This window comes from Syzygium oleosum, unplaced genomic scaffold (genome assembly GCF_021117445.2).
Source record: "Syzygium oleosum isolate NSW1041296 unplaced genomic scaffold, Sole_v2.1 Sole_v2.27, whole genome shotgun sequence".
NCBI classification, from domain to species: domain Eukaryota; kingdom Viridiplantae; phylum Streptophyta; class Magnoliopsida; order Myrtales; family Myrtaceae; genus Syzygium; species Syzygium oleosum.
The window spans coordinates 1,465,594-1,479,045 of NW_026607511.1; the positions used below are offsets into that span (position 1 = coordinate 1,465,594).

The 13,452-nt window shown below is 37.1% G+C and overlaps 1 protein-coding gene across 2 annotated transcripts; it reads left to right on the forward strand.

Annotated features, from left to right (window-relative positions):
- Positions 1–8,485: 8,485 nt before the first annotated feature.
- LOC115684353 (prefoldin subunit 1) lies at positions 8,486–13,452 on the forward strand. 2 transcript variants are annotated; one of them, XM_030609090.2, is made up of 7 exons: positions 8,486–8,590; positions 9,199–9,265; positions 9,670–9,723; positions 10,629–10,734; positions 10,890–10,896; positions 12,171–12,255; positions 13,117–13,452. In XM_030609090.2, the coding sequence occupies exons 2-7, from the start codon at positions 9,242–9,244 to the stop codon at positions 13,228–13,230; spliced, it is 390 nt and encodes a 129-aa protein (XP_030464950.1). In that variant the 5' UTR covers positions 8,486–8,590; positions 9,199–9,241; the 3' UTR covers positions 13,231–13,452. The 2 variants fall into 2 exon arrangements, with proteins under 2 accessions (XP_030464950.1, XP_056159350.1); XM_056303375.1 differs by having other exon boundaries at positions 8,535–8,622.

Genomic DNA, 13,452 nt, shown 5'->3' on the forward strand with positions numbered 1-13,452 from the left:
GCCATGGACCATGGTAATGCTAGAAACGGGAGCTTCAGGTTAATGTGCAGGCTGTGCTTGGAACTGAACGGAAGAAATTATGCTTTCCGGCCTTCGGCCTTCATAGTTCACCATCATTTGCTGAGGCGAATTGAATCGAATCGAATCTTGTTTTCAGATTGCGAATCGAATCGAATCGAATCTTGTTTTCAGATTGTCTGTCCTTTAATTCGTGATTGGAATTTGATTTGCATTGTCTGGTTCTTTGACACTATGCAGCATTGACAACATGGGACTGTAAGTGATGATTCGTTCACGATCGACATTTGGGAGAAGTCCCAGCCAAGATGGCTTTCTACTGGCAGTCGCTGTGGGTTGTTAGATTGATCTCAAGCCTTTCTGCTCATCTTAAACTAGTTAGAGAGATGAGAAACCTAGGACAAGTGATACAACCGAGTTGAGAGATATGTCCAGGTGAAAGATACTAGCCCTCAATTGAAGACAATCCGATATACCTGGAAAAAGATGATTGCGAAAATTAAGATTCATATTTGCCCACTTAGCAGTTATATTAACGAACTGACCTGTCTTCCGAACTTATTTGCGAGTCTCCAACGCATTCGACAGTAAGTATCGGGTAAGGAAGAAACGATTCCCTATTCGACTCGAATACTTGCTAATGATTAGGTGAAGCATTTCATTCATCCACGAGGTACGACAACTTAGAGTAAATGAAAAATGATAGTTTGCATAATTTGAAATAATTAATGGGATATGTTCACTAAAAGTCCTAAAACTTATCTTCAAAATGTAGTTGAGTCCTAAAATTTGAAAAAAGTGCAATCAAGTCCTAAAACTTGTCAAATTGATTTAAATAAGTCCTAAAATTAGTACCGTCAAACTTACTAATAGAAAATGATGGCGTGGCTTATTTTAATATTTTCTCTTTCCTATGTGGTGATGACGTGGTTAAAACGACGTAGTTTTGGTCCAAATTTGATTTTTAATACTAATTTCATTTAAATTAAATTTAAAAAATAAATTTAAATTTAAATTTAAAAAAAAAAGGAGGAGGAGGACAGGTGGGGGGGGGGGGGGGGGGGGGGGGTTGCCCTTCCCCGCCGCCACCGCCCCACCATCGCCGGGAGGGGTCGGCGAGGGTGGGGGGATGGTAGGTGAGGGCCCGGGCCGATGATGGTGGGGCAGCGGTGGTGGGAAGGGCAAGCCCTCTCTCCCCACCTGTCGTCCTCCTTCCCTTTTCTTTTAATTTTTTTTATTTTAGCTTATTTTTTTAAATTTAATTTAAATAAAATTAATATTAAAATAATGATAAAAAAGCCACGTCATCATCACGTAGGATAGAAAAAAATAATAAAAAAGTCTCGTCAGTATTTTTCGTTATTTAATTTAGATGGTGTTAACTTTAGGACTCGATTGAATCAATTTGACAAGTTTTAGGACTTGATTGCACTTTTTGCAAAGTTTTAGGACTCAATTGCACTTTGATGATAAATTTTAGGACTTCTAGTGAACATGTCCTATAACTAATTAATGAAAAATATTTTTGTTATCGACCTAAGTGCGTTTGTTTCGCAAATGATGAATGATTTGGAAAACATTTTTCTAATAATGATCGCATGTATCGCTTACAAAAATAAATGACCAAAATTATTTTTATTATGTAAAAAATTTGTCGGTAATGAAATTTTTTTTATTGACTAATTATTACAAGCAATATAAGCAATTATTATTAGGAAGATATTTTCTAAATTATACATTTTTAATGAAATAAACAGAGCCAAGATGTTGATAGATTTTCCTTTCAGCTTGTGATAATATGGGGGACCGCTACATCATTGTTCCACAAACCGAATTGACAAGTTTACTTTGGGAGAGATGGGGAAAAATGCAAAGTTTTTATGACAAGTATCAACTAGATTTGATCATGTATTGATGCTGCTTGTAGATCAAGTCCCCAAAATACGAAAATTTATTCAAAAAGTCCTAAACCTATTGTATGGAAGTCAATTCAGTTCTAATCCTTTTAATTGTGCCAATTTAGTCATAAATTTTTTGATGATTTGTCCATTTAGTCCTACATATTTTGACGATCGGACAATGTAGTCTTTCTGGCTAATTATCCAAATAAACCACATGTAGTTCCATACAAGTTTTGCAAAACTCTATCCAGCTGTATGGAATCCCATCCAAGGGAATATCGGGAAATCCAGAGAGTTCTTAGTCAAAGCAATCGTGTTATTCATCCAGAGACATGGCCAAAAGAGCAAGACTATGAAGTTCCTTGAGATTATTCTCGCTAAAAAACAAGCCACTAATCAATGAAGCATTGGAAGAGTTCAAAAGAAATAATCCAGACTCAAGAGAAGGACCATGATCGTTCCAATTCCAAGGACAGATGACATCATCTCAAAATCCATGAAGAGGACCATTAGCTTAAGATTCATATAATTATGGAGATTTAGAGTTGTCACTCAGCCTACGGCATGCAATACTCTCCTATCAGTTAGAAAATTGGCCCCGACCAATAATGTCATCCAATGTCCCTATAAGCTCCACTAATATACCATCAATCTCCCATCAGTCTCCACAAGAAAAGATGCGTTTATTTGAGAATCCTCAAAAGATTCGCCCCATCCAATTATGTTGAATACATCCAAAGGATTAATAATGAGATTCGAGCGGACCTCTAGGCCAAACCATTGAAGAATGGGAAATTGAACAACTCATCGAGAAATTTTTAAAAGAAGAGGATGGAGGAGACAGCTCTGACATCTCAGATGAAGGAAACAACTCAAACATCACATACGAAGGAGACAACTAAAACCCATAGGCCACTAAGTTTATACCAAATAAAGCATCCCATGTGATGCTCTAGAAGTCTGTATTATTGAGTCCACTATGTATTATTGGAGTGTAAATGTTTGTAAATGCCCCATGTTGCGCCTATACAAGGCCAACCAGGTAATCGATTTGGTATAAGGAGTGAAGTTTGCAAACTTGTATAATATCACTCTATGAATCCCTAAACGCTTTTCCCCTCTTCCTTAAAGCCTAGTATAATCTCTAAAAAAGAATGCTTGTTCCGGTTGATCTTGATAGTATGCTTTGTATTTGTCATTATGTGTAACCTGTACTTCATAATTATACTATTGTGAGGCTAATGTATGGTATGAATCAAAATTCGAAGAGGAATCAGTGGCTAAAAAGCGGTCACTTTGATAGGCTAGGAGAGCCATGAATATGGGATAGCATATTTGCCATAATTTGTCTCCGTTTCTCTTGATTCATATCATAAGCCCCTTTTTGGTTTCAGAGTCATGGAATTGATCAGAATATGCAATCTTTTTAGGAGATGAGTAACTAGTGCTGAGAGGAAGAACTCAACAACAATGACAGAATCTTTTGATCTAAGTTCCCTACTTTTTGTAAATGTTCCTATCTCCCTTAGTTCTTCATTAGAACTTCGCACATCTAATGTTTCTAAGACGACTACCTCTATGAGGTTTTTCATACCTCAACGAGAATAGTAAGATCTCAGAAACCCATCTTCTACTTATAAATTCATATTCTATATATGCTAAACTTCCTCTTTCTCCCCTATCCGGTTTATCTAGCACCTTATTAAATATACTCTTCGAGAAGTTAAGGAGTATGTTCAGTCTTCCAAATTTGACTAGCATCCTATACCAGCAATCTAACAAGAACATTTTGTTACTCTACAAATTCTATCAAACTTTCCTCGGCAATGGATACAACAAGGCTATATGCACTTGCAGTTTGGGGTCGTACGTCTTGCCCTATTTTTCCATGGAAGAAAATGCCTTCCAATTGTTGATTGTATGACCTTATTGGAGACTTGCCTTTTGGATTGCCAACATGCTTGCCTTAGTATGATCCAAACAACCTTTAGTGCTAGAATAGTGTTTGTTAAACTGTTTCCAAACTTCTACATGGCTTGGCTCCTTTTTGCTCTCAAAGTCCAGTTGCAACTCCCTCGAGCTCTCAAACTTTAGACTCTGTTGCTGCCACTCTACATTACCAAATGGTTTATCGGGTCTAGAACCATGCTATTGATCTCAATTTCCCTAGTATTGAGGATGCCTTGTTCATCTCTGTTGATAATGATTAAACATTATACGTCCATGTTCCTAGACAGATCCTTTGAGACTAGCTAGTTAAATTACTCCTCGACACATGAGTAACTAATTATGAGAAGCTCCACCAAAATTCTAGGCCGATTCAGTCAATGGAGTCTCATTTCACAAAGAAGAATGATGACACTGTTGTTATCAAAATTAATAAGGAGAAAGAAAACACCTCTTCTTCTATTTTTCCTACTATTTGGATGATGCAACCATGTGCCACCAATGATTCCTTTGAATTGGAGATTCGAAGGCTCTGATAGAATTTTTCGACAAAGAAGGGAGACCTTTCCATTATTACAAGGATGCTCCAACAGGACACCATATCTGGGATCTTGATTGTAAATGTACTCTTTGTACAAATCCTCTGAATAATGAGGAAGACGATAGACCGTCGAAGGGCAAGAAGAAATGGTCTAAGCAAGACAAACTCTGCTAGGGATACCTAGATGGAGATCCTACTGTTGGACCTCTTGGTGAAGATGGAGGAATGTACCAATTTATCATTTCATATGGTCCGCCTCGACCACCAACACCTCCTTAATGTCTTGAACATTGTCAACTACTTCCTAGAAAACAACCCCATTTACAGAAGCCACACAGACCAATTGTCTAACCCTTGTACAAACCCATTTACAAATGGGTTAAGAAAAAATTCATTTCTTTTGGAAATAGCTAAAGCATCACCCCTTGTTCTTCCAAGCATATGTATGTTCAAACCCTCTGACTTCCCACCTTTGGAAAGATAATTCTAATGCTCTCCTCTTGGGATTAGAATAGTTCACAAATGCTCAACAAAGATTCAGACATATGCCAAAAATTCTAAACTCCACAGATGTCGATGAGCATGGAAGACAGAAGAAAGTTACTGCAGTTGAAGCTATTTTAAATTGGCAATTTGAAAATGCTTTGGCTCATAACAGTGTGCTCAAGTTAATTGGTACGAAGCTCATAACTATACAAACCCGTCTTGACCATGTTGATAAGAAGGTTGATTAGATGACTTTAGTCACAAATAAGCTACTTGAGACGTTGCAAACGAAACTTCGGCAGATCGAATCCAGCAAGATCTTCCCACATCATTATTTGGAGGGTCAAACTGCTGAAATGGAGAAGCTAAGGAGACAAATTAAGCTTCTCCAAGAAAATAAATTTGTTCATCTCGGACACTTTTTTTTTCACCATGGAGATAGTCCAGGATGGAGGTCTCTCCTCCAAAATCTTCTTCGACTTTTGCATCTATTGTTGAAGAAGTTTTGAGAACATTGTTGCTATCAGAAATCGGATTAGAGAAATGGAAAAGCAGAAGAAGATTAAGGAAGCGAAAAATCCCACAAGGAGAACCATCTAGAGAACCCCCTCCTTCCCATATGGTTTCGAATCCCTTAAAAACTTTTTTGAGAGTAGCATCAGTAAATCTTTTAGCACTAAAATTGAGTTAATCTCTTCTGAGAATTCTTTGTCATCTTTGTTGGAAACACCTGCTTACATTGAACCTGCAATAATGATGGCAGTTCTCCTGAAATGCAAGTTGAACCAAATCTATCTAAACCTGAAGTAGCTAATGATATTGTTGCTTTCAGAAATCGGATTAGAGAAATGGAAAAGTAGAATAAGATTAAGGAAGAAAAAAATTCCAGAAGAAGGAGAACCATCTAAAGAATCCTCTCCTTCCCATATGGTTTCGAATCCCTCGGAAACTTTTTTGGGAGACCAACACTAGTAAATATTTTAGCATTAAAACTGAGTCAATCTCTTCCCAGAATTCTTTGTCATCTTTGCCAGAAACACCTACTTACATTGAACCTGCAATAATGATGGTAGATTCTCCTGAAATGCAAGTTGAATCAAATCCATTTAAACCTGAAGTAGTTAATTTCCGAGATCTAGTAAATTCTAGTTCTTCTTCCTCAAAAACTTACTTCACCTTAGATGAAATCAGATATGTCAAATGGCTAGAAAGATTACAAGAATTCCATGCTTGGTTGAATACTAAGGCACTTATCGTTGAAAGTTGTTATAATATTCTCACTCAGTTGGTGAGTTGATTCACTGGTAGCCTTACGGATTGGTGGAAAATTGCATCTGACCAAGATCAGATGTATCCACTAGCCCAACAAGACTTCCACCAAGTAATTCGAATTCTTCATCTATTTTATAGGCAAACCAAAAGATCTGCTCGAACTCAAAAGAAGAGAATTTTTTGAAAGAAAATGTTGCTCTCTACACCTTAAGGACCTCAACTGATATTTTCAAGATATGATCAATCTTTTTTATGCTCATGGAGTTGATTCGAATCTAAAATCAGTATTCCTATCATCCATACCAAAGGAAGTTGGTCAAGCAGTGGAATGGTCCCCTCAAGTTGAACAAAAAAACAGTCATTGATGCCACTTTTGGAGAATTTCAGCAAGAAATACACTTGCCCCTTGAAGACCTCTGCATTCGCAGAAAGGCATTTAGGAGCTATCATCAAAGTAACAAAGTGCTCGACAAAGCTTGTTATAGGCCAGAATTGAAAATCAAGTGTTCTAGAAAAAGGCACTAGTGATGATCTTTCTTGCAGTGGCCGGTGCAAGAAGAAAAGACACTTTAAAAGATTTTCCATATGGCATTTGAAAAGGAAACGCAAGTGGAGATTCCTGAGAAAAAGGCGTTCTTGGGGAAATCACTCGTAAAAATGGCAAAAATCATATAGATGTTATATCTGCAGCAAAAAAGGCCACTTCCCGAGAACTGCGAAAGCTAAAGGAAGAAGTGTCCACTCCATCCAGAAGATCGAAAAGGAAGTTGGAGTTTCAACCATGATAATGATATTGAGTTAGTTTTCTCCTTAGAAGATGAGCCAACAAAGCACACTGTTTGTGCAATCTAGACTTATTCCCAGATAAGTGCCACGGAAAGTTCGTCAGAGAAATTTCAAGGAGTTTTCTCATTCTTTCCAGAAAACCTAGATAGTCCAAAATCCCCTAACATCCAAGAGCTTTGTGCATATCCTCCTATCACACATCCTTTACTTTCCTGTGACTATATACTCCTCTAAAATATGGCAAACCTATCCTTGCAATAGCCCTTAAAAACACTATAATCAGTGCTTCAATCCTTGATACCAAAATAATTCTAGAAGAATACTGGAGACCTTAGACCTAATATTTCAATTTTGCTTTTGGAAACACTTTTGCCACAAGGTTCCGAAGCAAACCCAAAACACTTCAATTTTTTCCACATACCCTTGATTTTAGTTCTCTAGACAAAGATATCATAATCGGTTAGGACATTTTAACCCAACTTCCTAAACTCATAATATTGACCAATGGACTCAGGTTCAAAGGACAATTCAAGGAATTTGTTGATATCCAAAGATTCTTTGTCATCCGAATGGACAAACTGGATTCCATCATGCAAACCCTTTGAAGTGCCTTCCTAGAATTTCATTAGAGTTCTTTCAGAAATGCCCAAATCCTTTGTGGAAAAATGAAGATTTCTTTATTTGTCTTGCTTTAAAAAAAGAATGAAGATATAAACCCCACAAATGCCAGTCATTTAGGCATGAATCCTAATAATTTAATATTAGCACAGAAGGAATGTTCAGATATGCTCCAGCAAGGGTTGATAGAGTTGTCTAATTCTTATTGGGCATGTGAAGCATTTTATGTCAACAAAGGTGCTAAGTAGAATAGAGAGAAAATGAGACTGGTCATTAATTACCAACTTCTCAATCGGTTTCTTCAAAATGATAAGTTTCCTTTGCCTCACTCAAAGTCCTATTCTCCGGTTTATCACAAGCTAAGGTCTACTCAAAATTTTACCTTAAAGCTGAATTTGGCAATTGAGAATCCATCTTAAAGACAGGCAGAATACAAGTTTTTGTATACCAAATCAGTATTTTCAATGGACCATACTCCCTTTCCATCTCAAAATAGCATCATCATTGTTTTAGCAGGTAATGTGCATAATCTTTTAGCCTATCATTATGGATGTTGCCTCTCATTTCCTCACATGATCCCCCTCTCTCTCTCTGCCCTTTAATTTTTTTTATTTAACTTTCGCTCCTTCTCTATTTTGAAAGTCCTTTTTATTGGGCTTTATTTTAATACAATACTAGCGATGTAAGGTATATAAATTAGTAATTTTTCTTGTAAGGAAAATGATTTAACCAAAATTTCTAATTGCAATGTCGTCGCAAGTTTGAGGATTCTAACAAATCAAAGGAAAATTTTAGGACTCAAAGTGCAATGTTCTTGGAATCGCTTGGTTGTCGCTAAATATAATTTCGTATTTATGTAAAAATATATTTGTCTTAAAAAAAATCTTTTTTTAGTTTTACCAGATTACCCCCTTTGAAATCGTCACTCAAGGAGGTGTCTTCCCGACACAGTCCGCCCGCACCATCTTCAAACCCTGCCGGTCTCTCGTCTCTTCCTTCCCCAAAGTTTCGGTCTTTGCAGGTTTCTTCGATCTCTCCCTCTTCTCTCCTGCGGTTTGTGTTCTTGATCTCTCTCTCTCTCTCTCTCTCTCTCTCTCTTCTCTGTTGACCCACACTCTCAGTTTTATGGCTTACCCATCATCTCCCTGCTTTCTTGTTTCCCATGTTTGTTCATGTTTGATCCCTCTTTATTTGGGATTCGCTGCCTATTCGTCCTCACCAATGCCTTGCAGCTTTGCTTTATTGGGTTTCTTTTATTTTCTTGTAGAGATGTGGGGATGGTGGAAAGTTTCTGTATGTAATTGTTGGTGCTGATTCTTGTATTTGTATTCAAGGAGGAAAAAAACTTAGTGGTGCCTAGATTTTTGAGCTCACTGGTGATGGGTTGTGAACCGATTCGGGCTTGACTAGTTTTCAGTAGCTTGTGATCTGGGTTTGCGGGTACAAAGATGATAATTGATTGAGCTCGAGTCGGGTTTCTAGCTCAGAGTATTTTTTGGTCTGGTGACTCTGGTCGAGTTCGAGTATTTCCCCGGTATCGGGTTGGCTTGATTGTTTTCAAGAATGTGGTTAATGTTACACTCCAGAAGATGAGGGTTTTAACAATTGGTTTGATTTCTCTTGCATCAGTTAGAGTCCGGGTGGCTAGTCCGCGAACAATTCATCAGGAAAAATGGCTGACGAAGCGAACAGAGCGGTAAGATTAACTTCGACCCATTTCTAGGACTTAAATTGTTGGCTTCTCAAAGGCTTCCTGAACTGGATTTAGCGAAAAAAATTCAAACTGACTTTATGGGCTTCTTTCTGACTTGTTATGTTCCTTCGTTACTTTCACAATGATAGGCTTACTGGATTTAGAACTTAAAGTGATGGCTTCTCTAATGCTTCCTGAACTGAATTTGGCAAAAAATTTCAAACTAACCTTGTGGGCTTCGTACTGACTTTTTATTTTTCTTTTGTTACTTTCACAATGACAGACTAACATTACATGTATACTTGCTCGTGATTGTGTAATATAGGGTTATTGTGGAGTGACATGCTATTCCAATTGAACTGTTTTTTTTTTTTTAATTTGTTACTGACGGGGCTTTTCTAAAATAGGCCTTTATGGAGATTCAAGGGCGCATGATTGAGACTACTGGCAAATTGAAGCAGGTCAGAATCTTTGGGCCAATATTGTTTCGTCTCTTGCATTTCATTTTTTGAAGAGCTTTTGATCATCTTGGAAAGTAGTGAGCATGCTATGGGAGCATTATATTACTTAGATGGCTTTGGCCTTTTTATATGTAAGTTAATCTCCTCGTTGACTAAGTTGGTCTTATATTGTCTGAAAGATAGAATTTCAAAAATCGCTTGTTGATGAGCTTTGCATTTTCGAGGACCTCTGAGTAATTTCACCAGAAAAGAAATTATCAAGTAGATTACAAAATATCTTTTGAACACATTGGTTACTTGACCTGATGTCCAGGGGCCTTTAACTATTGAAATGTGTGGAGAGTGATGTTTGTAGCATATCATTAGACAACGAAAAAGATAGGATATTAATTGCATGGCGCAATACTCGAATGCAACGAACCATTCTCAGAGATATATGTCGTTTTATGTTCAATGCATCAATGCAGTCTTTTCATGTAATTGAATTTTTTCAAAGGAATTGTTATGGTGGTGGAAAACCGAAGATCATTTTTTCCAAAAAAGATCATTTTCATTTTATCTTCTGCAAATGATGCTACTGCAGACAGCCTGAGAATGTGAGAGTACCATCTTGAAGCTCTTCAGACTTGTGCATCGAGATGCATATGTGACACACTTTTCTGAATTTTAATTCTGAAGGATTCTTTACCCGACAAAATCCATTTGTTTTATGGGTTTAAGATTCCTTACATTCAATTGCTACTCGTTTTTGAAGTGACTTATCTATGTGTAGATCAATAGAAAATGGTTAAATAAACTTCTCAACAATACTTAAAAGTCGCATCCTAGCTCAATGGACACTTATTGTCTTGAGTGTCTTACGATACCCATGACATTGACTGTAGTGGTAACTGGTTACTCTTCAGGTGCAAAACCAGATGCGAAATAAGGAAACAGAAAAGAAGCGTGCTTATTTAACCTTGGAGGAGCTGGGACAGCTACCTGACAGTACCAACACATACAAGGCCGTAGGTACATTATTTTGGTCTGGAAAGAGTACATAGCAGTCGAGGATACTGTTATACAATTTGGCAAGAATTGTCATGGTCATCTGACTGAATTTTGCTTTCATTACTATAACATTAAGTGCCTCTTACATCATATGTTTTGATCTTTTTGTTATGCAGGGAGAACGTGAGTGCTGGATCTAATCCAATCTTATATTGATATCTGACACGATAAATTATGAGCTTGTGCGAAATATCGGTTTGTTCTTGTTAACGTATGTTTTAGGTTGATGAGTTATTGTTTGTGAATTGTTATCTAATTATTTATGTGAATAGGAGGCCGTGATTGTGTCAAGCCTCCAGATTTCTCTCCTCTCTCTCCTTTCTTTTTTTTACATGGTATTGGAGCCACATCATACTCCATTCTACCCCAATCTTAGTTCTACTAAAATAAAACTGCCCTAAAATCTTTCAACTCCGTTTATTTAAGACACAATATGGAGAGAAAAAATTTCTTCATTTGTTCATCATTTGAATATGGGAGGAGTGAGCAGAATGCATGGACACCCCCATAGTCTACAAATGGTTGAAGCAATTGACTAGAGCACGAATTGAAGGCTTACTTATGCGGTACTTGTCTTTGATTTGTGGAGATATTACTGAATCATTCAATTTTCTGTAGACTTGCATGCCAGTGAAATAAAATTCTAGTGGTTTTTTTATGTGGATTAGCAGCACCTAGACCTGTTTATTTAGATGCAGGTCTAAGTACTCTGACATATTTTAAAGGTGTTTTGGGGGGAATTTCCATTATGAATTACATGACCATCTTGATCGCAAGGTTTATTTTAATCGACAGTAGGCTAGTTCTTGGTTAGATAGATTGTCTACCAGTGGGCCTTGTTCATTTGTTGGAGATCAATTTGTGTTATGGCATATCAAAAACAAGTTGCTTTTACTAGGTCGGGTGTTGAATCAAGGTAACCTTAAGTCATGGCACTTGCCTCTTGTGAGTTGCTTTGTTGAAACACATCATAGAAGGATTTGACTTTAGACATTCAGATCAAATAAATCTCATCTGTCATAACCAAGCTGGTATTCAATTCATGTTTAGTCCCTTTGTTTTCCCTCCATATTGAGCTTAGGTGTCACATAATGAAAAGAAACTACCATAGAATGTGATCGATATGAGGTCTAATAAGCTTGCAGAATTATTTGCGCAACCTTTAGAGGTTGCTAGAGTTCGTCATGTATATAACAGGTTAGGAGCTTTTGATATAAGCTTCAACTTTCAGGAGTGTTAAAGTATGTCTTAGGTTAAAGGCGGTTATTGTTTTTGTGTTGTTGTTGAATGTTATACATTGAAACGGGGGTCACAGTTGTTGTAAAGCCTCCTCTCTTTTTCCTTATCTCTACTATACTTGATGAAGCTCTTTCTCACATAAAATTTATCTATTATAGGTTTCTTTTAGAGCCTAAGTCAGTTTTAGTGAATGAACAGCAACAAAAGCTTAAAGATAGTGAGACTGCTATATCTTCATTACAGGTACTGTTTACACTTATGATTTCAGAAAGTAGTTATATTTTCGTTGTAGTGATTCTCCATTACTTTTATAATGTGCTGGGGACTTTTAGCCTAGTCTACCGAGTGTGGACATTTTTGTACTATGAAACCTGACTGCTTAGAGGGCTCTGTTTCTTCATTTTGATGCTTTACCATGAATTTTCGTTAAATAGTCCCAGTATAAGTTTTTGAAACTTTGTAATACTCTTCACTTGCTTGTGTATGATGTTATTATTCTAAATTAGACTTTTAGCGGAGTTTTTTAATAGGTACGTATTTTCTCAAATGTCAAGCTAGGTTGACCCCTGAAGTATGAGTCATATTGACCCATTTTTTAAGATTCTTACCAATGCCTTCTGGTATTGTGTATACATTTGTCAACTTCAAAGATGTGGCTGTATAAAAACGTGCATTGCCATCCCACAATGTATAAAGGAATCTTATATATATAATGAGGTCTTAACATTGAGAAAAACTTAACTACGTAAATTTTATCCACTTCCAAATTCGAATCTGCAAGATTTACCAAGTAAAGCTTGTTATTGATCATCAGATCATTGTTACTTGTCCGCATAATTTGTCTTTCTTGACCAACCATGATATTTCTGGCATAAAATGCAAAGGTAGCAAAGCAATTTTTTGAGACTGTTCATTTTGTTCATGAGAAAGTAAGTTTTATCGGACTTTGGTAGGATAATACTTTCTCTTAGTAATTTTGTAACCTTTGCTTGTGTACCCTGTCGTTCTTTTAGATCTACTATGTTGATTTTTCTTTTTCCTGTCCCTTTTTAAATGAATAATCGTCTCTTATCAGAGAAGCCGATTCATGCCTTCTTTTTGCAGACTTCAAAGGAGTACCTAGAGAAGCAAATGGCTGATGTCGAGAACAACTTGAGGGAGCTCCTGCAACAAGATCCAGGTCTCGCTCAACAAATCATGTCCATGTCCGTAATGTAGTTGTAAGGCCTTGTGAACACTCGGATGCATCGACCACTTGTGTTCTGGTTTGGTGTAACTTTGAATGCCGTAGCCCTCTTATGTTTGATTTTCCTTTTGAAAGTTTCTGTTTCTAGCGCGAGGGCTCCTTCGGTGCCGTGTGAATCTCTGAACATCTTGCACCTTAAGGCAACGAATCTTCAATGGCTTGCTATTTCCTTGAAGTGGAATAGCCTTAGGAAA

Bases quoted from the DNA above. Each gene is read 5' to 3' on its own strand.
- LOC115684353 (XM_030609090.2), top strand. From the start codon at position 9,242: ATGGCTGACGAAGCGAACAGAGCG. The intron at 9,724-10,628 runs GTCAGAATCTTT...GTTACTCTTCAG, and splicing joins CTACTGGCAAATTGAAGCAG to GTGCAAAACCAGATGCGAAA. The intron at 12,256-13,116 runs GTACTGTTTACA...TTCTTTTTGCAG, and splicing joins CTGCTATATCTTCATTACAG to ACTTCAAAGGAGTACCTAGA.